We start from the raw sequence: 23,073 nt of genomic DNA on the forward strand, positions 1-23,073 counted from the left end.
CAGCATTATTCACAATAGCCCAAAGGTGGAAAGAAACCAAGTGTTCACTGATAGATGAACAGATAAACAGAATGTGGGATATACACATAATGGAATATTATTTCATCTTAAAAAGTAAGAGAATTCTGACGCATGCTACAACACAGTCACAAAAGGATAAATATTCTATGATTCCACTTATAGGAGGTGCCTAGAGCAGGCAAATTCATACACACAGAAAGTAGAACGGTGGTTCCCAAGGGCTGGAGGAAGAGATTTGGGAGTTATTTAATGGGTATAGAGTTTCAGTTTTACACGATGAAAAGAGTTCTAGAGATTGGTTGCACAAGGCGAAATGTTTTTAACACTACTAAACTGCACACTTAAAAGTGGTTCTAATAGTAAATTTTATATTATACTTTGCCACAACTTAAAGAACAGCACGTAGATAACGCGCAGGTCACATGGTTCGGGAGCTGAGCATCCTCTCACACACACACCGGCGCCCCCACCCCGGCATCCTCCGAGGACCGGCGCCCGCGTGTGGCGGGGTGGAGGGGGCCGTGGGGGTGGAAGGGGTCGCGCCACACCTCGCGGCCCCTGCTCCAGCCTCTCGGGAAAGGCCCCTCTCAAGCCCAAAGTTTGCTCTATCCTGGCTTCTTAAGGGTCGGTGACCAGCGAGTCTCTTCTTTCCCCGCAGCCTAACTCATTTTATGTGTACAACTTAGTGCTTTTGAGCAAACTGAGGCGTTGTGCAACCATCACCACAATCCGGTTTTAGAACATTGCCATCACCCCTTGGCCTTTCTAAGGCCCTGGAGCCTCATCCGTAAATGGCGGCACACGAGCCTAGCACATAATAGCGCACCAAAACGTTTTACCTATTATTACACTAGTTGGTGACGGCCTGTTTCTAGACTACCATCCTCTCCCTGCCGCAGGCAGTGCGCCGCCCGCCGATGGGCCGCGGAGGTGCCGGTGGTCCCAAACGCTCCGCGCCGCGCTCCCGCCCGCGGCCCCGCCCCGCCGCGCCGCCCGCGATCGCGGAATCGGGCCTCTCTCGGCGCCCTGGCTGCGGCGGGCGGCGCCGCTCCGGGCTGGATTGGTGATGCCTGGGCGCTGCGGGCGCCTGCGCAGTGGGACGGCCCCGCGCGCCGAGGGGCTGCGAGATCCCGGGGAGCGTGGTCGCGCTGCTGGAGCCGGACGGCCGCGCCATGGCGGAGGACGAGCTGGAGGCGCTGCGGAAGCAGAGGCTGGCCGAGCTGCAGGCCAAGCACGGGGTGAGCGCGCCCGCCTGGCCCGGCCCTGCGCCGCGCCGCCCTCGCCCGAGGGGGAGGGCGCGGCCCCGGGCGCCGCGGCCCGAGGACCCACGCTGCCCCGGCCCGCTCCGCGTCGCGGGGGCTCGGGCGGCCGGCCCACCACGTGCAGCCACGGGCTGGGGGCGGGGGGCGGGCGTGGGCCTGTCCCGGGCGGGGGGCGGCTCGCCCGGGCCGGCGTGGGTGCGAAGCCGAATGCCCAGCCCCTCGGGCTCCCGGACCCTTAGCTTTCGGATCCAGCCTGCTTCCACCACGGTTCCAACCGAGTTGCTGTCTAGAATTCGGTTGTTCTGACCCAGGCAGCCGGCGTTTCCTGGGCTGTGCTGTGAGCCGGGTGCTGAGGGGACAGCGGGGGACACCCGCTCTGTAAGGAGTTGACAGTCCCGGGAGGAGCCGGACGCTGCTCGCGGAGATGAAGCGCCCGAGTCCTGACTCCGCGGTACCCTGCGGAGCTGGGAGCAGCGTCAGGGATGGAGCGGGGTGGTCTCCAAGGAGGCGCCCTGTGCATCGTCAGCGTCCCCACCCCGAAGCACCTTTCATTTTCCAGAAAGTATTGTCACCGCGGAAAATACGGTTTCCCAGTACAGATGCCCCCCCGCCCCCATGGCTGTTTGTATTCTGAAGCATTCTATTAGATTGTGACTTTGGGAGCCTATCAGAACCTTGTAGTAAGTGGAGAGCCACCCGGTTGACTTCTGTGAGGCCCAGCTTTTTAAGTTATCTGGTAATAATTTGGTGTCTGCTCCTGCAGGAGCCTGTTAGGTATCGGACACAAAATAAAATAGTTCCTGTTTTTTTCCTCTGAAATGGTTCAACTAAAAGGTGGAATTATTTTTTCAGGATCCTGGCGATGCGGCCCAACAGGAAGCAAAGCACAGGTATGGGCTGGGGCTCTGAGCTTTCTCAGGGGTTTTCTCACCAAGTGGGTTTTTGACTTTAGTTATTTTAATAGATATGTGGATCCTAAAGTTTTTCTCAGCATCGTGATTTTTCCATGAGTCGTCAGGGTATCTTTGTTATTAATTTGTTAATTAAATAACCGTGTGGAGCCCACCGCACTTACTACTTTGTACTGCAATTACTGGTTGATGTTTGTTTCTCTGCTAAACTGTGATGACCTTAGAGTGAGCATCATAATAGGACTATTTCCTAGGGATGTTTTGAGGATTACATGGAAACAGTTTAATAAGTGCTCGATAAATATTAACTGTTAACTATTGTTATTTTAGCCAAGCACATGGGAGAGCACCTCACAAATGGCAGCTTTATTGAATGAATACCTGATTACCCCATCATGCTATCTTTTTTCTAATTGTGATTAAAACACACATAAAATTTGCTGTCTTAACCATTTTTAAGTGTACTGTTCAGTCGTGTTGACTCTATTCTGATTATTGTGCGACAGATCTCTAGAACTTTTTCATCTTGCAAAAGTGAAACACTATACTTATTGAGTAACTCCCCATTTCCCCCCCTCCCACCATGCTACCTTTTTTTTGGTGAGGAAGATTTGAGCTAACATTGCTGCCAGTCCTCGTCTTTTTTTGCTTGAGGGAGACTGTCACTGAGCTAACATCTGTGCCCGTCTTCCTCTAATTTGTATGAGGGATGCTGCCTCAACATGGCTGATGAGTAGAGTAGGTCCGCACCTGGGATCCCAACCCGTGAACCCAGGGCTGTGATTCGCAGCACGTAGAACTTCAGCCACTTGGCCATCGGGCCAGCCCCAAACCATGCTACCTTCTAACTCACTCGTTCAGCAAGCATTTGTTGAGCACCTTGCTCTGGGTCAGGCACTGAGCACTGCTGGGTCTACAGAAAGAGGCAAAGCAGAGAAGGTTCCTGCCCGAATGTGGCTTGTGTGAGTGGGAGAAGACAAAGTAAGCACTGGGATGGTGCCAAGAAGAAGAAAAAACTACTACACAAATCTCATTGACTCGGAGATGAACATTTTTTCACAGATTGGGTATGTCTCATTGATCACTCTTGCCCTGGATTCTTCCAGACAGGAATGAATTTTGCTTCTGCCATCACTTGGGTACATTTCTAACTTGAGACCTCTTAAAAGTAAATTCTCTGCTTGGGGTTCCCCCCTCCCTCCACCCCTGTAGTGTGAATTCAGACAGCAAACCTGCAAAACTAAAGTGTGAAACTCAAATTCTCAGAGGAACCTTTTTCTTCCCCCACTCAGGGCCACGGTTGATGCGTGTGTGCTGTCTTGCTGTCCCTTTCTGCATGGCGGGTTTATTTCTTGCTTACCTTGTACTGAGGATGTTGCTCTTGCTGCCCCAGCTGTGAGTGGAGGTCTCTATTAGATGCCTCATCTAGGGTGTTCTTTTGTTCTTAGAGATAAATAAAACTATGGTGCATCTTACACTGGATGGCATCTTAGACTCAGTGAAATATAGTAACAGTAGTTCATGGCAGCGTTGAAGTACTCAGGAGCAATAAGGAGTGGCCTGTGGAAGTGGGCTTCACGCTGTGTTCCATGAGCCCTAGGGCTCCTCAGATGGGTGGTTAATGGGCACCGCCAGCCCCAGCTCCCCCTCTCATTCAGAGAATCTCTGCTTCTGTCTGTGTTGCGTATTAAGTTCCTTGAAGGACTTCATTTGAAAAACAAATTTATCTGCTTAAAAAATTTGAAACCCTGGTCTTATGTGAACTGGTTCCTACTTGGATAGCTGGGAAAATGCAAGGATGCTTGCAGAATCGTAATTTCACTTCCCCTCCCCACCCAAAAAATAGAACTGAGAGTCTTGAAACATGGGCTCTGGTTCTAGCTTGGCCACGATTATCTGTGTCACCTTAACGTGGCCTCCCTGGGTCTCAGCTTCTTTTTCTCTGAGAAAATTACACGGATTGATCACTTGGCCCTTCTCATTGCCTGAAATCTCACTGCATATTTCTGGCATCTCTCACACCCTAGGTACTTAATAAATGTTGGTACAGGTGGTTGAACCGAATTATGAAAATGTAAAGTCTGACCTTTCAGCCCGGTAAGTTTATACCCACTTATTCTAAAGCTGGCTTTGAGGACAGGACTGGACTCTCCGCTTTGCTGTAGCCGCTGCCATCCACCCGGCACCCAGTACAGCACAGGCTTGTCTACAGCAGGCGTCCATCCTGAGAAACGTATGGAGTGATTGCATTTTGTGTGTTCAGTAGGAATGCTGACAGCTTCGTTCTAATTTTGCTTGACCTGTTTTCATTGTAGGGAAGCAGAAATGAGAAACAGTATCTTAGCCCAAGTTCTGGATCAGTCAGCCCGGGCACGGTGTAAGCATCTTCACTTTCCTCTTATTTCCATAAAATTGGCTTGAGTTAGTTGAATAGGGAGATATTTATGAAATTATTGCTATCTCTACATAAAATATTTGTGTAACCTAAAAACACTTGAGATACTGATTATTTGTGAGAAGTGTGAAGTTTATAAACCTAAAGAAACACACTTAAGTCATCATTGTAAGTGCTGGCTCAGTTCTGTCTTACCCAGGAGATGATCTCCCAGTGCATGTTGGGTAAAATTTATAGGAAACAACTCTTAAATCGAGTCAGTCACAAACTGTTGCTGGTAGTTGATGTGGGTGATGGGGGCTTGGCAGTTTATTGTAGTCTCTGTTTTATTGTATGCTCATAATTTTTCATAATAAAAAGTAGAAAGAAAACTGTGTAGAAAAAGAAAGAAAATCAGCCAATTGGAATGAACTAGTATCTTCTGTATTATAACTTGAAGCCCAGCTTAAAGAGGCAGCCTTAGATACATCACCACCATGTATCTGTGTAGTAATAGATAGATTTGCTTTCTAGAGGGCAATCATGTATTTTTTTTAAAAAAAGTACGGGGTTTGAATCTGAAGGCCCAAGTTTAATCTTGGCTCTGTGACTACTCGTGTGTGGCACTGACTGATGCCGCCAGGACTGACGTGTCGTTTCCTCACAGTTAAGGCGGTAACAACAGCATCTGCCCCGCCAGCCTAGCTAGTCTCAAGGCATAAGTCTGTGAAGTGCTTTAGAAATGTTCCTGCATAGTTTTAAGCTGTAAGTACATTGAGTTTTGACTCCTTTTTATGGATGTATATATTTTTCTTTTCAGTAAGTAACTTAGCACTTGTAAAGCCTGAAAAAACTAAAGCAGTAGAGAATTACCTTATACAGATGGCAAGATATGGACAACTAAGTGGGAAGGTAAGCTTGGACTGCCTTGAGGCACTCGACCTAACGTTACCTACTTTATCAAAACTTATCTTCAAGAAGTTAATTTGATCTTCTGGTTACAGAATTCTTGTTGACTATTTCAGTGAAGCAGTTGTTAAAGGAGAGATTGAATAGTTGTATCTACCATAAATCCTAAAATATAACTAATTGCCTTTCGTAAAATCCTCTGCTTCTTTCTTGTCCTGACATTGCTGTGGAAGCTTCTTGGTGTCTGTGTGACCCCATGACTGTTGAGGTCAGCTAGCTTAAACTGCTTCTACACTGGAAACACGGTTTGTCAGTAATACCAACTAACAGACTACCAGTGTAGGTAGAAGTTGAGCTTGTTTTGCAAATGAGGAGGTGCTAGACTTCCTTGGTTATTATGTGTGTTGCTGTGATGCCGTGATGGGTATATGCTGCCAAGCCTGACGTTCCTTCAGACCCAGGAGAGCCCCGCTCACAGGAAAGCCCTCTGCGGCCCCCTCAGCCTGCAGGGACCAGGCCTGCCCTGACTCCTGACACTAGGAACGTGTGCGGGAGCCACGACTGCTTCGTCTTTGTTGAGTGACTTACCGCCTGCATTTAAGCTTCTCCAGAGCTCAAGGGCAGAGGCCCGAGCGTCTCTGTCCTTGACACTTAACACAGTGGTGTAGGTGGTTGTCACTGGCTGCTAGTGGTGATAGAGCTGTTCTTAAATACCTCTTAACTTTGGATTTTTCTGAGGAAGCTAACTGATGGATACTTTTCCCCTTCCTCAAATGAAGACTTAGAAGAGCAGATTTTCTTTGGCACTTAAACCAGTAGTCTCAACCTCCTGTCCCAGCTCTCCTTCCCTCCTGACCTCTAGCCCATAGCCCAGAAAGACGAAAACAGTTCAATCTGTTGAGGCAAAAGCTTTGTTTTAAAGAAGTACTGTTTTTCTTTCTGATTATCCTAGGTATCAGAACAAGGTTTAATAGAAATCCTTGAAAAAGTAAGCCAGCAAACAGAAAAGAAAACAACGGTTAAAGTAAGTTTCCCCAAGTGCACGTGGCAAAAGAAAAAGTTGATAATTTAAATAAGTGTTGAATATACACCTACGTACGGTATCAAAACATGTTTCAGCCCATAGACATTTTCATTTTGTAACATGGAAGTTTGGGGAGAAAGGCTGCGTATAGTGAGGGGTCTAATTTTTAAGGCTCTTGAGTTGATGTTCTCTCGTTTAGATCTAAAACACTAAGTTGTTTTAAAGACAAAAATGTCTTGAATAATAGGTAGACAGTTTTCTTCTCAGAAAATTGAGTTATGCTTTATTAAACATGTTATGACACACATTTAATTTTCCCCCCAGTTCAACAGAAGAAAAGTAATGGACTCTGATGAAGATGACGATTATTGAATTTAAGATGTTTAGAAACTAGAACTTAATGGAACAATTCTAGGATAGCTAATACTTGGCAGAAGTTGAGATCTGACTTGAATGTTTACTTTGTTTATTGTCTATTTGCCTTTTAAAAAAATAAACTTGTTATGCAAAATAAAACAATTTGGGCCGAGTTGTTTTAATACCATAGCTGAATGAACTGCGTTTTGAGTTTCTCCTTTCCTACCGAAAGCTTTTGAACGTGTGTAGCAGCATGAATATATCCTTTGTAATTGTGACGTTAGTGTTAGATAGGCAGATGGCCTTCGCAGAAATAGAAGCTGCTCGAGCACTCTTCAGTCAGAAGAAAACAGCATCCAGCACCATCCTGGGAGTTCAATCCCATGGACTAAGCTGATCAACTTCAATATTAAACATCTAATATTTCCAAGACACAGGTTCGGAAAGCAAGCAAGCAGCTGTTTTTCTTCCTGCAGGTTGTACTTACATGTAAGAAAATTCCTAGCTTTGATTTCATTTATAATTTGTTTTTCAAAACCATTGAGACTAAATTATCTAACAAATATGACCCCTCTCGAAAACCTCTAATAGAGTGATACTTGAAAAAAATTACCAAAATAACTGGGACATACTAGTAATAACACTTCAACAGTAATAAACGTGTTTGTAAGAGAAATGACTTCTGATGATTAAAGTCTAGGTGAGCGGTTTAGCAGTTAAACATTTGGGTAGAAATATTCTGGGTTCTTCGCTCAGAGTTGCAGGTAACGTAGAGCAAGCGTCGTCTCAGATTGTGCTTTATTCCCACTAGTTACGAAAACCTTTGCCTCTAAACTCAAATCATAGCTCAGCTCTCCAGTGAGCCGTGTGGCGTAACCTTTAGGTGTCAGCCCTGGAGACCCGGCCCCGGAGTACGTTCCTGACGTTTAATGAGATGAGTAGGGTTAGTCGCAGAAAAGTGATGGGAAATGTGCTTGATAGTCCCAGTCGGCTTGAGCCAGCGTACTGCTGCTACATGTTCAAACTGTATTTGAGATTGTACTATATTTGAGACTTAAAATTTGTGACTGCGGTCAATGAAGAAAGTCAGTGTTGGAGTAAGTGTCTAGCATTCTTGAATAAAGTGAGTGAGAACATCAGAATATTAAAAACCACCAAAATTTTTTAAAGGGACAGAATTGATAAATAGTCAAAAGCAAAATTCGGTCAAGGATTTTGGGGGGAAAAATCCCAGTTACAGGTAGATTTTGCTTTAGGTCTCATTTACATGAAAATGCTGGAGGGAAACTAGCCAATTTGAGCCAGTTTGTTACATGCTTTCTCTCGGGGAATAGCACTATCCTCATGGCAGCCACTCATGTCAATGTGTGCAAAGACTGTCAGCCTCCTGCCCTCCAGAGACACGTGAGAATGGACAGTGGTTCTGAACACAGGGATGGGAGTTCTTGAAGGCAGCACGGGGTTAGGGAGTGGGGAGCGGTTATTCTAAACTTCAGTTTAACTCGGTGAACTGACAGTACTTTGAGTTCAGAACATTCTTACACAAAGTAGAAATTTGGGCATTACCAATTTCTGAATTGTCCAGTTTACTTTGGGGTCTTATTTTCACTTTATTTTTTTTATTTTTAAGTTGAGTTTTAAGTGGGGAAAGCAGTTGAAGAAAAACATATTTAAAAAAATAATCGAGGCAGTCACTTCATATGGTTCACACTACTCATTACCAGAACAACCCAAGGAGAAACATCTCCCATAATACTGACAGGCCCATTCACAGTATTTCTATCTCCAGAGGAAGGGCACACCAAGCTGGAAACTGCCAATTCAGATGACACTGCCAGTCAGGCCTTGACCCCAGTTCTGATATGTCAAGCAAACTGGCCCCCTTATTTCTCTGAACCTGTTTCCTCACTGAACAATTCTACCAGCTAGGGTAATTGTTAGAATTAAATAGGGGCAGACATGAAAGTTTTCAAACTTATATTGCATCATCCACAAAGTCAGGTGGTATCAGAAGTATGTATTTGCATCTTGGAAATGGCTGGGCTGATAAACTGTACGGGATATAGTTTCTCAATTAGGATGGTAGAGAACCACAGCAACTCAAGTCAGTACGGCAGTTTTGTTTAAAAGTGAGGAAAAGGAGAAAAAATAAATCAGAAGAAAGAAATTCACAAAGCAACTGCTCATTCCCTGCTTGGGCTAAGAAGCTGTATTGTATTCATTTTTGTTGAGTTTAAAACATTTTTGTGGGCACTAGGTACTGTGCGTAAGTCAGCCCTAGTCAGGTAGACAGATTATGATAATCTGCTCTGAATGATCCAGTTGACACGTTTCAGTCACACATCTATAACTGAAAAATAAAATGTATGTTCCTCCAATGGGGGAAGATTTTTCCAAACACAAAGCACATGTTTCTAGCTAAGAGGCTGAGAAACAGGTACCTCCAGAGCAAAACATTAACTAAAAAAGGTACCATGACACACTCAAGAATCATAAAGTTTACTGTTTCTTTTCCATCATTTGGCACATATCCAAGGCACATTAGAAAATTAGAAATCATAAATTACTTTGTAGAAAAATAATCAGCCCCTCCCTTCTGTACATACACAAGTATTTCCAAGAACATGCACAAAACCATTTCTCTGTTACAAAGGTATTTGAAAATGTACTCAAGATAAACCCATGTTTGCAGCTCGAGACCAATTAATAACATAAAAAAATAACAGTATAATCTATAGAAATTTATAAAAAGGAATGAATGGCAATAAATTCTAACTTAAAGTAAATTTGACCTGGTTTGTGCTGTAAGTTTTCAATCTGAATCAAAAGACTAAGAAAAGATGTGCCAAATCTACTCTCTAGTTCAGTAACCATCCATCAGGAGTGACATTTAAGGGAGGTTCTTAATGGAAAGGGATGTTTCTAGAGACACTAGAGGTGCATATGTGCAATGATCAAATATCTGTACTTTGCTGGAAGAAAAATTCTACCCAACTTTTCCCACGTACATAGTGTAAAAGGAACTTGAGAACGGCATTTAGGCATCTTTGGGTTCAAATGTTGCTTTGCAAAGGAGCATTTTCCAGGTCCTGTTTCCTTCATTCAAATGTGATGTTTCTGGCCGGCCACCACAGTACCATGAAACCTGAACTGCTTCTCTTCAGTTTGTCCCAGATGGAGGAGTTCTGTTAGCTTGTGGTTTGCTCGTTTATACACATCAGAGGCTTAGCACCTTCAGGAGGAGGAGGTCAGAATCTGGTGATGAAACCTCTCACTCTAACCAAGGAACCCTAACACTGAAGAAGTCTTAAGGATCTGGACACCACTGGACTTTCTGTCCATTCCTTTCCAAGTGTATTCCTCAGCTTTGAAGAGGAAGAAGATGGTAACAGTTTTTTGTTGCACTTTCCCTTAGCCAGGAAAAGCTTTCAGGAAGCTGCTGCTCTCTCGAGCCAAAGAGCAAGTATATTTAGTTCTAAGCTGTATTCACGCTCGGCGTCTTCTTATTGAGGACTTGCTGCCTGGCAGCAAATTGAACGGTTCCTTATTCCTGTTAAAACTGGGAAATACTGGCCTCGCGGGGAGTGGCCAGGCCACCAGCAGTCTCTGGGCCCTTGGCTCCGACTGTGTCATCGACAGTGTGTCTCCGCAGCATTCGCCTGGTCCCAGGAGCAGCCTTTTTCAGTCTGGGCCTCTCGGGCTGCTCACCCCCTCCTGTGTCAGCCGTCTGCGATCTGCTCTGCTCCGGCCGCTTAGCCTGTTCCCGTGTGACTGTGGGCCTCCCTGGCTGCAGAAAGGGTACAATTCAGACAGTTCACGTTTGCACTGTGCTTTAAAGCACCACCACACAGTAACAGCCACCCTTGGGTGCTTATTTGTGTCGTCAGTGTGCTCAGCACTTGCAGGCCTAATTTCAGCTCCACCATCCCTGTGGGGATGGTAGGACGTGTACTCCAAGTGTCAGACACAACGCCAGTACTTTACATGTTTGCACATTTAATCCTTACAGCTCTAACTAGTGTGTACTAACAGGATCAGCAAAGTCAAGCAATCCAGCCAAAGGCCCAAGCTAGCAAGGGAAAAGTTGAACCCAAGCAGATTTCAGAGTTTGTGGGTTTCCCACCCAGCAGCAATTCTATCAGCAAAGTCATGAAAGAGTAAATAAATCAAAATTAGTCATGTTTACAAAAGTCACTTTAATTTTCTAAAACAAGGATTTAGAACTGTTATTTGTTTCATGGCGCCTATGCCACACATGCTGTCAATTCTATTTCTCATCAGTAGTCAATGGATGGTAAACAGCATAAGAGGAGTCCTGTTTCTGAGAGAGTCCCCTAAGAATGGCACCAGAGAATGTGAAGTGGGCTTCTGTTTATAACTGATGCTCAGACAGTGCTTTAAGAGACGGCCACCGAGAGCACCATCCACAGAGTAACTCCACACCATAGTGGAGAAGTTTTCTACTCACCTATGCACAAACTTGCTTTCTTCCTTATGTTAGTGATTAACACATTAGTGAGTTTGCCCAGTGAAATTTCAGAGAGTTCACGTGACTATACACACCATGATCTGCGTCTGTCCACGCGTACAACCATTTTCCACTTTTTCCTCCCTTTCTTTCCTCAGCTCAGAAATGCATTGTTAAATAAAACAGTAAATGAAGTCTATACTCAACTGTCCCACTAAAGAGCTCATTTTAATTATTATCATCTCTTACAGTGAAGGGAATCATGAAAGGAGCAATGTATTTACCATACGTTAGATTTGAAAAAGCCAGGCTTTAAAAAGTATGATTATAAGCCAGTGTTTAATAACTCACCTCATGCACAGAACCTTCAGTAAGATTAGGGACACTTCTATCTCTTGCCATAATGTCCCTTGAAGTCCTTCCCCTGAAACACCAAACAAACTACAATAAACGTTTGGGATGGTGGAGCAAAGTACTCGGCGGCCACGAGGTGGCAGCATTGGATGAGGGCAGATCGTAACCCGTGAAAGCAGCGCATCCTGCTCCACTTCTAAGTCAGGCAGAGGCAAAGCACAGGAATCAGCTCGAACTTTATACTCACTCAAACTGACCAAGCGAGGGGACACAGTAAAACTGTCTAGGAAAAGGTTCATCTGGTAGGTCATACATTTTTGAGTTCCCTGTAGATAAAAGGATAAACATCTGAGAACTTCCAAAATAGTTGAAGTGTTTTAAAATGCAACCTCTCAATTTTATTTAACAAAATTTAGAAAATTAAGCACTGCATTTGCTTAAACCACCACATTAGTAGATAACTATTTATTACCGTGTGAACCCCCATGAAAAAGAAAGATAAATCCTTAACACACTGATACTCCCCAGCCACAGCCAATCTGGTGAGACAGCCTCAGGATTACCCAGATATGTGACTGGGTTTATCACATTGTACTGCAAACTCATACTGTAATTAAAAAAATAAGTGGCTAGCACAAGGACCCCCTCTGAACTATAACAACTTTTAAAAGAAGAAATACTTCAGCCCCACCCATTTGGCAACCGCTGTTCTAGGACCATCAACCTCTGTACACCTGTAAATTAAAAAAAACCTTAAAGGTGGCATTGACTGCGGAGGTCCAGGAAATGCTTAGAAAAAGGCCTGGCCTTGGAACACAAGGCATGAAGGGAACTACCCAGTTGGGCCTCCTCTCCAGCTGGGGAGTGGAGGCTTACCCAAGCTAACGCCGGGAGTGTCCATCTTACTTCCTCAGGAAGCAGTGTCACCGTCAACCAGAAAACGAGTATCAAAAAAGCTGAGGAACCAGGATGTCACATACATTTCTTTGGTGCCTACATCCCACCCCCAGTCGTGATCATAATTACATTCTACACTTACAATTAAACGAAACCAGCAACTGGTCATGAACTTCCACATAAACCCAAGTTGAGAATTACAGAAAGAATGTAACTTCTTACATTTTTTCCTGATCTTAACAGTAACGTATTCCTGGTGGTCTGTTTCGCCAACATCATCTAATGTGGCCACACAGTTTGGTACGACTTGAAGTAATTCCATTATTTTTGAATTCTACAATTTGGAAGGGAAAAGATAACAGGAATATTTTTTATTCTTTCCTACCAGGTAAGTGCCTGTTTTTGATCTAACTGTCAATATTGGTGTGGCTGGGCAGAAACACTAAAAAGCACAAAACCTGGAAGCCATAAGGCCCAGTGGTTAGGAGCAGCCCCGCATCTGGAGCCCGGCTCTGCCCTCTGCCGGTACTCCGGGCCGGGTAGTGGACTGCTCCATGCAAGTGGGCTGACAATAACAGGATCTATTATTGTAGAGGCACCGTGAGGTCACCGAGGGCCCCGTGTAGTCAGTACTCAATAAGAGACATGCATTGTTATCATCATCTGAGAAAGTGCTAAGTTGAAAGTTTAAGGTATTTCAATTCTGTTAAGGAATGTCACTGAGAATTAATATAATAAGCCTATGAGTAGGCTGGATTTATGGTGCCTTTGACACATCAGTAGTGTCATTTAACAGCCTACTAGTTGTCTACCTGGAGTAGAAAACTAGATAAAGATTCCACGTGAGCACAGGAACGGTAAAGAGCTACCTTCTCCCCAGGAGAAAAAGACTTTCTCCTCACCATTTCTCCATGGCAAACATCCACTGCGCTGGCGAGAGATGTCAAATCGTGATTCTCCTGACAGAACTCACGAGTTTTAAAGCCAGCAACTGAATGACCTTTCTCCAGTGTGCTGAGAACACAGCTGTATTCCCACTGCCTTCAGGCAGGGAGGGTTCTCAGCCCGCTGTGGCCCTAAGAGGCCCTGACTGCTCGTCGAGGGCCAGGCCAGGGGCCACACCTGCGCTTGTCGGGGGAGCACCTCTGCTCAGCCCCTGAAAGACTGACTCCCGGTTCCCCGAGCAGGCCACCTCTGCCAGGTGGCCAAGGAGCCGGTATTTAACTGCACTGGCTGACCCGCAGCAGAAGGACTCAGAGATCCGGCTCTTGCTGCTGCACATCTGCTTTAAACACAGGGAAGCGGAGGGAGCCCCCCACCCCGAGGCCCTCCCACCCACCTGCTCAGCACAGTCTATGGCTGTGCACTGCCTCTTGTTCAAGACCTGGACTGACGCTCCGTGAAGCAGCAGCAGCTCCACCACCAAGACGTGCTTCTCCATCACAGCCTCATGCAGCGCCGTGTTGCCCTTGTTGTTGGAAACGTTAATGGAGGCCCCATGCTAGAAGGAGGAACGACAGGATCAAAAGGAACACTAAGAGGCAACACAGAATCCAGGTGACAAGCCACCCGTTACTGACTCGTGCCAGCAGCTCCTGGGCTGTGGGCCCTTACCTGCAGCAACAGTGCCGCGACTTCGTGGTGGCCGTTGGAACAGGCGTAAATGAGGGGCGTGTTTCCACTTATATCCTTCTTATTGGGTTTTGCATTGGACTCTAATAGATACTTCACCACCTGGCAGAGAAGAAACATTTCAACTGTAACTGAAATTGGCAGGGAGAAATCCCCTCCCTTGATATCCTTCTGACTCCTCCCTGAGCTCACTTAGAGTAAGGCTTCTTGGACACGTCTGCTCCTTGGGAGAAAGCAGACCGGCTGAAGGGGGTTAATGTTTGCTGAGGGTCTGCTCTGTGCCACACAGCGTGCTGGGCCCCGGCTTTTCATCTAATCATTAGCTCGACACCATGGAGAGCTGGAATTACCACTCCAGCTTTACAGATGAGGGAATGGATGCTTGAAGCACTCTGCTGAGTGTTAGGAGAGAAATGGAAGACCTGAAATAGGGTTCCTGTCTTTAAAAGCTGACAGTATAACTAATAAGGGAAAATTTTTTAAAATAGATAACTTTCAAAAAGAAATATATGATTTTTAGAAAGTCAGTCACTCCACAATTATCTCTTGAACCTCCTCTGTGAGGCCATTCTCCACATTATAAAGTACTAAACTGTTTGGCACAGGCCAAGGGCTGCGGGAATGTGAGGTAGTAAGACGTGGGCAGAGCCCTGGATGACCAACAGCCAAGCACCAGAGATGCTCCTGCTGCGATCAGAATCAGAATGACAGCCTCTAGTGCCACCAGGTGTGAACGGCAATGGGGAAGGGGGCTTTGCCTCCACCCACAGAAGCACCAACTTCTGTGTTCTGTTGCTGAGTGGTCCTGCCACGTGCATCTCAGAATCTCAGGGCTGGGAGGAAGGACATGTGCCCGTCCTCTGGGCCAACTGACAAACTGTTGCCCCTCTGTGACATTCCCACTGAGGGAGGTTCTAACAGAAAGCAAGCACCCTGCACACTCTGCCCGAGAGACGGACCACACCTGGAAGTGGCCCTGCTGGCAGGCCAGGTGGAGCGGGACAGCCTGGCTGACGTTTCTGGCACCCGCACTGGCACCATGCTTCAACAGGAGGGGGACGAGCTCCGCTCGACCGTGCAGGGCAGCAACGTGCAGTGGGGAGGCGCCATCCTGGTTGGTCACGTTCACACCAAGCCCATTGGCAGGAATCTTGGCCAGCTTCTAGTAAGTGTAGGAGATGGAGACAGAAATGTCATTAGTATTAAGAAAGCCGTTTGAAGAAAGTGAAGCCATCTGCCCCCCACAGCCCCAGGGCAAACTTTGGGATCATAGTGGGATCGGAATCAGGTTGTCCACAGGTGAATTCCTACTACTTCAGAAAGGCATGATACACCAAAGGATTAATTTCCATTTCCAAGAAAGCACGTGCCCTAAAATGATACCCTTTCTGGCAAGGCAATTCAAGGGGAACAGAAAGTCTGTTCAACAAATGGAACAACCGACTACCCACACAGGGAAAACTGCACATCAACCCTTTCCTCACGCCAAACACAAAAATGCATCACGGACCTAAACATGAAAGCTACAACCAGAAACCTCTAGAAGCAAACACGGAAGAAAATGTGCAAAGATGAGCAAAGATTTCTGAGATAAGATACGGAAAGCAAAAACCATAAAAGAACAGTTTCATAAACAGGACTTACTAAAAATTTTAAATGTTTGCTCTTTGAAAGACACAATTAAGAAAATGAAAAGGCAAGTCATAGACATGGAGAAAATGTTTGCAATATGTCTATCTGACAAAGGACTTATACCAACCTGCATTTTAAAAAAACAAAAATTCTTATAAATCAATTAGACAATCCAACTTCAAAAAAAAAAACCAAGCATAAGATTTGAAAAGACTTGTCACAATATAAGGCAGGTAAATGGCCAATCCATAAGCACATAAAATAACATCTTTGGTTATCAGGGAAATGCAGATCAAAATCAGGAGTGACAAAACCAAAGCGTCAGAACACAGATGAGTGGCTGCCGGGATGCCTATAAAGGGGCAGGACGGACGGTCGAGCAGGGCGATGCAGATACTGATGGTGCTGGTGGCTACACGGCCATGTGCTAGTTTGTGAAACCTCATAAAACTGCTTGCTACTTATCTCCGTAGTTCACTTTCATTTCTATCATGAAAGTACCTTATTATTCACAGTGGTTTTAAACCCAGTCATGCCAATATAAGGAAAATCAATTAGTAATTAAAAGGGCAAACAAAACTGACTTATAAAGCATATAACTAAAAACGAACATATGTGATGTTGAATCATACATTTTGATAGTGGAATTAATATGTCAATGTTTTATGTGACTGATTAAGGACTAAAACTTTAATTATCTGGTTCACTTTTTGATGATTAAAAATGTTATCTCTTAGAAAAACTGCAAGCTAAATTAAAAGGGTGAATTTCACTCTATGTAAATTATACCTCAAAAATTGAAAACAAACAAGTGAAGAAGTAGGGAGAAAAAAACACAATGAAATACCAGTGCACACTTACCAGAATGGCCAAAGTTAAAAAGTGAGAAAGGCTGAAGTCACAAGGCGGGGCACCCAGAACTCACACTGCTGGTGAGAACGGAAAATGCTCCCTGCGCTCTGGAAAGCTGGCAGTTTCTTAAAAAGTTAGACACATACTGACTGTATAATCCGGCAATTAGACCACTAGGTATTTAGCCAAGTAAACAGAGACTTATACAAAGACATGTTCACAGCAGCTTTCTTCACAAAGCCAAAAACAGGCAGCTACTCAGCTGCCCGTCAACAGGTGATCAGACAACCAATTATGGTACATTCAACAAAATACCCCCCAGCAATAAAAAGAAATGAACTGCTGATCCACACGGGTCTCAAAAACATTCCGCTGAGTGAAGGAAGCCAGACTCAAAAGAGCGTGTACTGTGTGGTTCCATTCACATAAAACTCTAGAAAATGCCAGGGAGTCTGTGTGATGGGAAGCAGGTCAGTGGCGGCCTGGGCCAGGGAAGGGCGAGGAGGGCAGGAAGCGCTCGGAGGTGATCCTGACTGTGGTGATGGCTCATGGGTTTCTGCCTCTGTGGAAACTCAGCAAACTGTACACTTTAAATGGGTATGCTTTACCGTGTGTAAATTACACTTCAATAAAAGTTTAAAAAACAAACTCAACACAACAGTGGGCTAGAAGAAGATGGGCTTAGGGGGGAGTTTCAGTTTAATCACAGACATGGAGCCATTTTCGTTTGTGTCTTTTTGAGAAATTAGAAAAAAAGAAAAGAGGTTTTAAAAGAACAGGATGTCTAAGATTTTTATCCAATAAATCCGTAGTTATTTTAATGTGTAATTCAGTTTCTTGTTACAACTAATCAAGTGTGAGGTGGGGAAGAACAGAGTGTAGGAGATAGACAAAAAGAGCAATAACAGAGACGCAGTAGCCACCTCCAGCCATGCACAGTCAAGGACAGGGCCTGAAGACTTTGGTACTGCACGCTGTGTCCTTGAAACATCACCTGCCATTTTAATCCCTGTTTTCCACAGCAGCCCACATAGGGAAGTCAGTTTTTAGACTGTACATATCCACCAGCATGGGGAAAGAAGAAAAGTTGCAAATCCTCAGTGTACACAATACCCTGCGGCTGAAAAGCTACATGTGAATGAAAAGTTTAGTCATTTCAATATACTTGGATTAGAGTCACCCAAGGTGAAGCTTTTTAAAATAAGGTAGTATTGGGGCCAGCTCCGTGGCTGAGTGGTCATGTTCGTGCGCTCCGCTGTGGCGGCCCAGGGTCCAGATCCTGGGCGCGGACATGGCACCACTCATCAGGCCACGTTGAGGCGGGGTCCCACATCCCACAACTAGAAGGACCTGCAACTAAGATATACAACTGTGTACAGGGGTGGGTGGGGTTGGGGAGATAAAGCAGAAAAAAAAAAATATTGGCAACAGTTGTTAGCCCAGGTGCCAATCTTTAAAAAAAAAAAAAAGGAAGATTGGCAACAGCTGTTAGCCCAGGTACCAATCTTTAAGAAAAAATAAAAAAATAAAATAAAATAAGGTATTATTATCTTGCAATACAAAGGACAACAACACTACATCTGTTTTGTAAAGTCAAATTAACTTTCTTACTATGGAGCATACACATCAAGATAAATTGCTAGCATGTGAGTGCATACTGTGTACAAAACACCATTTACAACTGCTCACAAGAAAATGAAATACTTAGGTATACACTTAAGAAAACATGGCCAGGGTCTCTATGCTGAAAATCACAAAAGGAAGAAATCAAAGAAGGCCTGAAGGTATGAAGAGATATACCATGTTCATGAAGACTCAACATAGTAAAGACGCTATTTCTCCCCAAACTGATCTGCAGTTTTAATGCTGTTCCTATCAAAATCCTAACAAGGTTTTTTGTAGACAGAGGCAAGCTTATTCTAAAATTTATATGGAAAGGCACAAGCCCTAGAAGAGCTAAAATGATCCTGGCCAAGAAGGAGAAGGTCGGAGGAAGGACTCTCCCCACACTAAGGCTTCCTCTGGAGCTGCAGTAATGCAGGCAGTGTGGCCCTCGTGGGGGGAGAGACACGTGGATCAATGGAATGGACCAGAGAGCCCAGAAATGGACCCACACCATATCCAGTCAACTGGGGTGCAAAAGCAAGTAAATGCAAGGATGGCCTTGTCAACAGATGGTGCTGGAGCAGGAGGACGTCCATAGGCCAAAAAATGAACCACCTCCTCAAATTTCCTATCTTATACAAAAATTAACTCAAACTGGATCACAGACTTAACTATAAACTGTAAAATTATAACTTTTAGGAGAAAATCTTTGGAATCTCGGGCTAAGCAAACAGTTCTTAGACTTGACACCAAAAGCATGATCCATAAAAGGAAAAACTGATAAACTGGACTTCTAAATTAAAAACTTCCTCTGTGAAAATCCATGTGAAGAACCAATAGATAGATACAGAAAACATCTGACAAAGAGCTAGAATCGAGAATATATAAAGAACTCTCAAATCTCAATAGTAAAAAAAGCAAATCAGTAAGAAAAGGGGCAAAGGAAATGAAGACATTTCACTGAAGAGCATATATGGATGGCAAATGAGCACATGAAAAGATGTTCAACATCGTCACCCACAAAGGAAATGCGAATTTCAACTGCGATGAGACAGCACTACACACCTAGCAGAATGACCAAAATAGAAAATCATGGCAACAGCAAATGCTGGTGAGGACGCTGGTGAGAAACTGGATCACTCAGTGCTGGTGGGACTGCAAAATGGTACAGCCACTCAGGAAAACAGTTTGTCACTTCCTTATAAAACTAACCATAGGATGACCATATAATTACCATATGATCCAGCAGTGGCACTCCTGGGCATTTATCTTACATGAAAACTTATGTTCTCACAAAAACCTGTAAACTAATGTACGTATAGGTATCAATTTTTTTCTTTTTCTTTGGCTGGGAAAGATTTGCCCTGAGTTAACATCTGTTGCCAATCTTCCTCTTTTTCTTTTTTCCCTTCCCACAGCCCCAGTACGTCTAGTTGTAAGTCCTTCTAGTTCTTGTACATGAGCTGCCGCCACAGCATGGCTACTGACAGAGGAGCAGTGTGGTTCCACGGGATCTGAACCCGGGCCGCTGAAGCACCGTGTGCCAAACTTTAACCACCATGGCATCAGGGCTGGCTCCCTATCAATTTTATATGTAATATTCTAAAACCAGAAATAACCCACCTCTCCTTCGTCAGGTGAATGGTAAACCATGGTACCTACACACCATGAGCTGCTCCTCCATAATAAAGGGAGGAATTGTCGACTACGTGCAGCAACTTGGAATCACGCTGAGCACGAGCAAAGCCAATCCCAACAGGCTCTATGCTTACGAGCCCATTTATAGAAAATTTATACAAAGTGACATGAAATGACACAGAGATACAGACGGAGCACATCAACAGTTGCCGGGGTTAGGGATGGTGGGGTGGGGGTGGCAGCAAGAGAGGTGGGTGTGATTATAAAAGGGCAACATGAGTGATTCTTGTGGTGAGCGAACTGCTCTGTACCTTGAATGTGGTGGTGGATACACAAAGCTACACGTGACAGAACTAAACACACACACACAAGCACAAGTCAAAGTGGTGACGCCTGGAGAGACGGATGGATCATATCCACGTCGACGTCCTGGTTTGGGTCTTGTGCTGTGGTTTTACAGGCTGTTACCACTGGGGAAAGCTGGGTAAGGGCACAGGGGATCCTCTGTACTTGGCGGGGGGTCCTCCCGCAAAGGATGTACCAACGAGAGCAAAGGCAGTGGCAGGGACTCCCCAGGGGACTGCAGCTCATGGACAGAGACCTCGGGCGCGTCTGCTCCTAAGCTCCTACCTTGTCACTCAGGGGCCCAGAGAGCAGCTGAGACACTGAACACATGTGCACGTCCCTGCTCCCTGCCCTGCCCGTTCAGAGTGCAGGCAGCCCACGCCAGACCCGGCACTAGTGTCCACTCCTGTCCACTCCTGAGCTAACCGATCCCACCACCTCTCAGGGGAAACCTCTCCCAGCCACTGAGCGATGAGCTGGCTGAGAGGCAGACAACCTTCCTAAAGGGAAAAAGAGAATCTATCTGCCTGTCCACCGCCATCCCCACCGACGGAAGCAAAGCCAAACCTTCTGAGCTGGAGCACATTTGGGGCACTGGCACAAGGGGTGACACAGTTCAAGATCCGCGGCACTGACAGCATCCTCCACTTCATCCAGGTCCTCCTCAGTCCACTCCAGAAGGTAACGCACCTGGTGGGCAGGCAGGAGAAACAGGGACTCAAAACTCAGCCTTGACTCCTTTACCGGTGACAGTATCTTCAATGCACACCCTCACCTGTTCCCAAAGCAGGGCCTACACTCCCTTCACCACCAAGTAATTTCTATGTGATGGCTGCTCCCTCACGAAGGTTCCAGGGCTTGTCTGTGCTGGACCTTTCTAAGTCCTTTTAAAGGTGACGCAGAGAGATTAAGCTGCCACTTCTGCAGCTTGTGTCAGCGAGTCTTCTCTCTTAGCAAGGGGCAGAGTGGTGCCGCCTCAGGGTGCAGCCTTAAATCCTCGTCCTGGAGCACCTTGGGAGCACCTCCTCGCAGGTGACCTAACAGTACGCTTTCGACAGCCACTCCGTCCCCTCGCCTGGAGAACACTCACTGAGAGGTCAACAACTCGTTCAAGGCCACACAGCAGTCAGCAGGGTCTCAACCCCACGCCAGTGTCCTTTCCACTGTAATGCACTAGTCCACAGGCGAGAGCAATGGAAAGACCCCCAACAGGTCAAACTTACGTTCCAGAAAAGACTAGTTTCTAGGATATTAAATTTGAGAAAAGAAAACAATATGAATACATTCCTAGGCTGAGTTCTAAGTGCTAAGGCAGTCAGCATGTGTTCCAGGAAGACCCCTTCGACCCCAGGGCCTTTCCACACTCCCGACAACAGACACACCTCAAGGTGGAAACACCACAGGCCTCGACTCGGGGGCCTCACCTAGCAGGCCAGCTGGGGCACACTGAGGGCAGCTCCTCCTGAGAGGAGAGGAACAAGGTTGGGGGCGGGGAGCGGAGGGGCAGGTGGCCTCTGCAGGGGCTTGGAGGTTGTCCTGTGTGTAGATTAGTTTGGATGGTGACTTCAGGGCAGCGGGCAGCTTGTCCCTGCTCACGTCCTTCAAGAGTGGCCTCAGCCCCCTTGCCAGCCCACAGAGGGCAGAAGAGCAGCTGTGTCGTGACACAGACGGTCGCAATCTCTTCTCCACACAGGCTGTGCCCCTGGCTCACGTCGTGGCTCTCAGGGTGCCCGAAGGAGTCCTCCTTTGCTTCCCCCAAATGCTGGGTTCTCCCGGGTTCTCGTGCAGGAGCAAACCACACGGGCCAGACACAGACGCGTGTCCCACCTCGCACAGTAACTGTGCGTCGGTCTGCCGGACGAAGAGTGGCCTCCTGGCAAAGGCCAGTCCACCGTGACCATGCTCAGCTTCTTGACACCCCACAGGTGGCTGTAACAGATCCCACTCATCTCTGCCCACCACCCCAAACTCAACATCCGCAAACGCTCCTGAAACACACGCCATGGCAAAGCTCTCTTGTACCACGATCCAGTCAGAGCTCCTGATTTGGTAAGCACTTAATTACTCCTCCTTTCAAAGTGGCAAGCCAGGGAAAACTGCCTGTGGGAATCTCACAGGGCTGTCTCCACTCCCCGGTGGTCTCATCGTATGTGGTCCCTGTCACTCGACAGTGGAGGTTAGGACAGACCCCTTCCCTCCCGCCAGGACATCGTCTCCAGGTGCCAAGCCAGAGCGCTCAGCGCCATCTCGCCCAGACACCTGCTTGTGACTCCCTGGAGCCCCAAGCCTCAGGCCCCGGCCCCCGCCCCCGCCACGTCGCAGCCACCCACCACTTCCACAGGCCACACGACGCCCGTCGGGCTCTGCCGCGCCTCCGCTGCCTCCTCCTCTCCCCGACCCATCTGCTCATCCTGCTCCCGCCAGCGGGCCCGGGCTCTGAGCCCACCCTCTGTGCCCCCGGACACAGGCTGGTCCTCTTGCCAACATCTCAGCACCCTGCCAGAACGCGAATGTCCGAACGGCTCGAGGACCCACTCCCCATGCAGCTTCCTGTCCACCTGCTCGTGACTCGTAGGGAAAAGTGAACATCTCATTACCAGGTATTCACGACACACCCCTTCTGAGTGAGAGAACGACACCCACAGCTCCAACTGGAACCGGAACAAGACACACGGTGCGGCTCTTTTAAGCCGAGAGCAAGCTTGTTTAACGCACTTGTAAAAACTCACCATTTCTAGATCTCCATCGGCAACTGCTCTTAAAAGTTTTTCTACCTTAATAAAAGGAAAAAG

General features: G+C 46.3%; 2 protein-coding genes across 6 annotated transcripts in view; one reads left to right on the plus strand and one right to left on the minus strand.

Annotated features, from left to right (window-relative positions):
* Window positions 1–162: 162 nt before the first annotated feature.
* On the plus strand, window positions 163–7,017 carry PDCD5 (programmed cell death 5). The gene is made up of 6 exons (XM_023649482.2): window positions 163–1,259; window positions 2,136–2,173; window positions 4,510–4,571; window positions 5,389–5,480; window positions 6,430–6,501; window positions 6,826–7,017. The coding sequence occupies exons 1-6, from the start codon at window positions 1,194–1,196 to the stop codon at window positions 6,871–6,873; spliced, it is 378 nt and encodes a 125-aa protein (XP_023505250.1). The 5' UTR covers window positions 163–1,193; the 3' UTR covers window positions 6,874–7,017.
* Window positions 7,018–9,341: 2,324 nt separating this feature from the next.
* ANKRD27 (ankyrin repeat domain 27) overlaps window positions 9,342–23,073 on the minus strand; it is a 46,998-nt gene continuing 33,266 nt past the window's right edge. For 3 of the 5 annotated variants that reach the window (XM_023649479.2, XM_070224001.1, XM_001489718.5), the window contains 9 exons: window positions 23,011–23,055; window positions 20,849–20,971; window positions 15,174–15,371; window positions 14,192–14,311; window positions 13,917–14,078; window positions 12,800–12,911; window positions 11,928–12,006; window positions 11,678–11,750; window positions 9,342–10,645 (listed from right to left, as the gene is read on the minus strand). In XM_023649479.2, the coding sequence (XP_023505247.2) occupies window positions 10,412–10,645; window positions 11,678–11,750; window positions 11,928–12,006; window positions 12,800–12,911; window positions 13,917–14,078; window positions 14,192–14,311; window positions 15,174–15,371; window positions 20,849–20,971; window positions 23,011–23,055 (1,146 nt within the window). In that variant the 3' untranslated portion in view covers window positions 9,342–10,411. The remainder of the gene's footprint in view (window positions 10,646–11,677; window positions 11,751–11,927; window positions 12,007–12,799; window positions 12,912–13,916; window positions 14,079–14,191; window positions 14,312–15,173; window positions 15,372–20,848; window positions 20,972–23,010; window positions 23,056–23,073) is intronic. The other 2 variants (XM_070224002.1, XM_005596122.4) reach the window with 1 other exon arrangement.

This window comes from Equus caballus, chromosome 10 (assembly GCF_041296265.1).
Source record: "Equus caballus isolate H_3958 breed thoroughbred chromosome 10, TB-T2T, whole genome shotgun sequence".
In the NCBI taxonomy this organism is placed as follows: domain Eukaryota; kingdom Metazoa; phylum Chordata; class Mammalia; order Perissodactyla; family Equidae; genus Equus; species Equus caballus.

Coding starts and splice junctions, on each gene's coding strand:
- PDCD5 (XM_023649482.2), top strand. CDS start 1,194: ATGGCGGAGGACGAGCTGGAGGCGCTGCGGAAGCAGAGGCTGGCCGAG. Junction 4,572..5,388: donor TCAGTCAGCCCGGGCACGGT/GTAAGCATCTTC, acceptor TTTTCTTTTCAG/TAAGTAACTTAGCACTTGTA. Junction 5,481..6,429: donor ATGGACAACTAAGTGGGAAG/GTAAGCTTGGAC, acceptor TGATTATCCTAG/GTATCAGAACAAGGTTTAAT.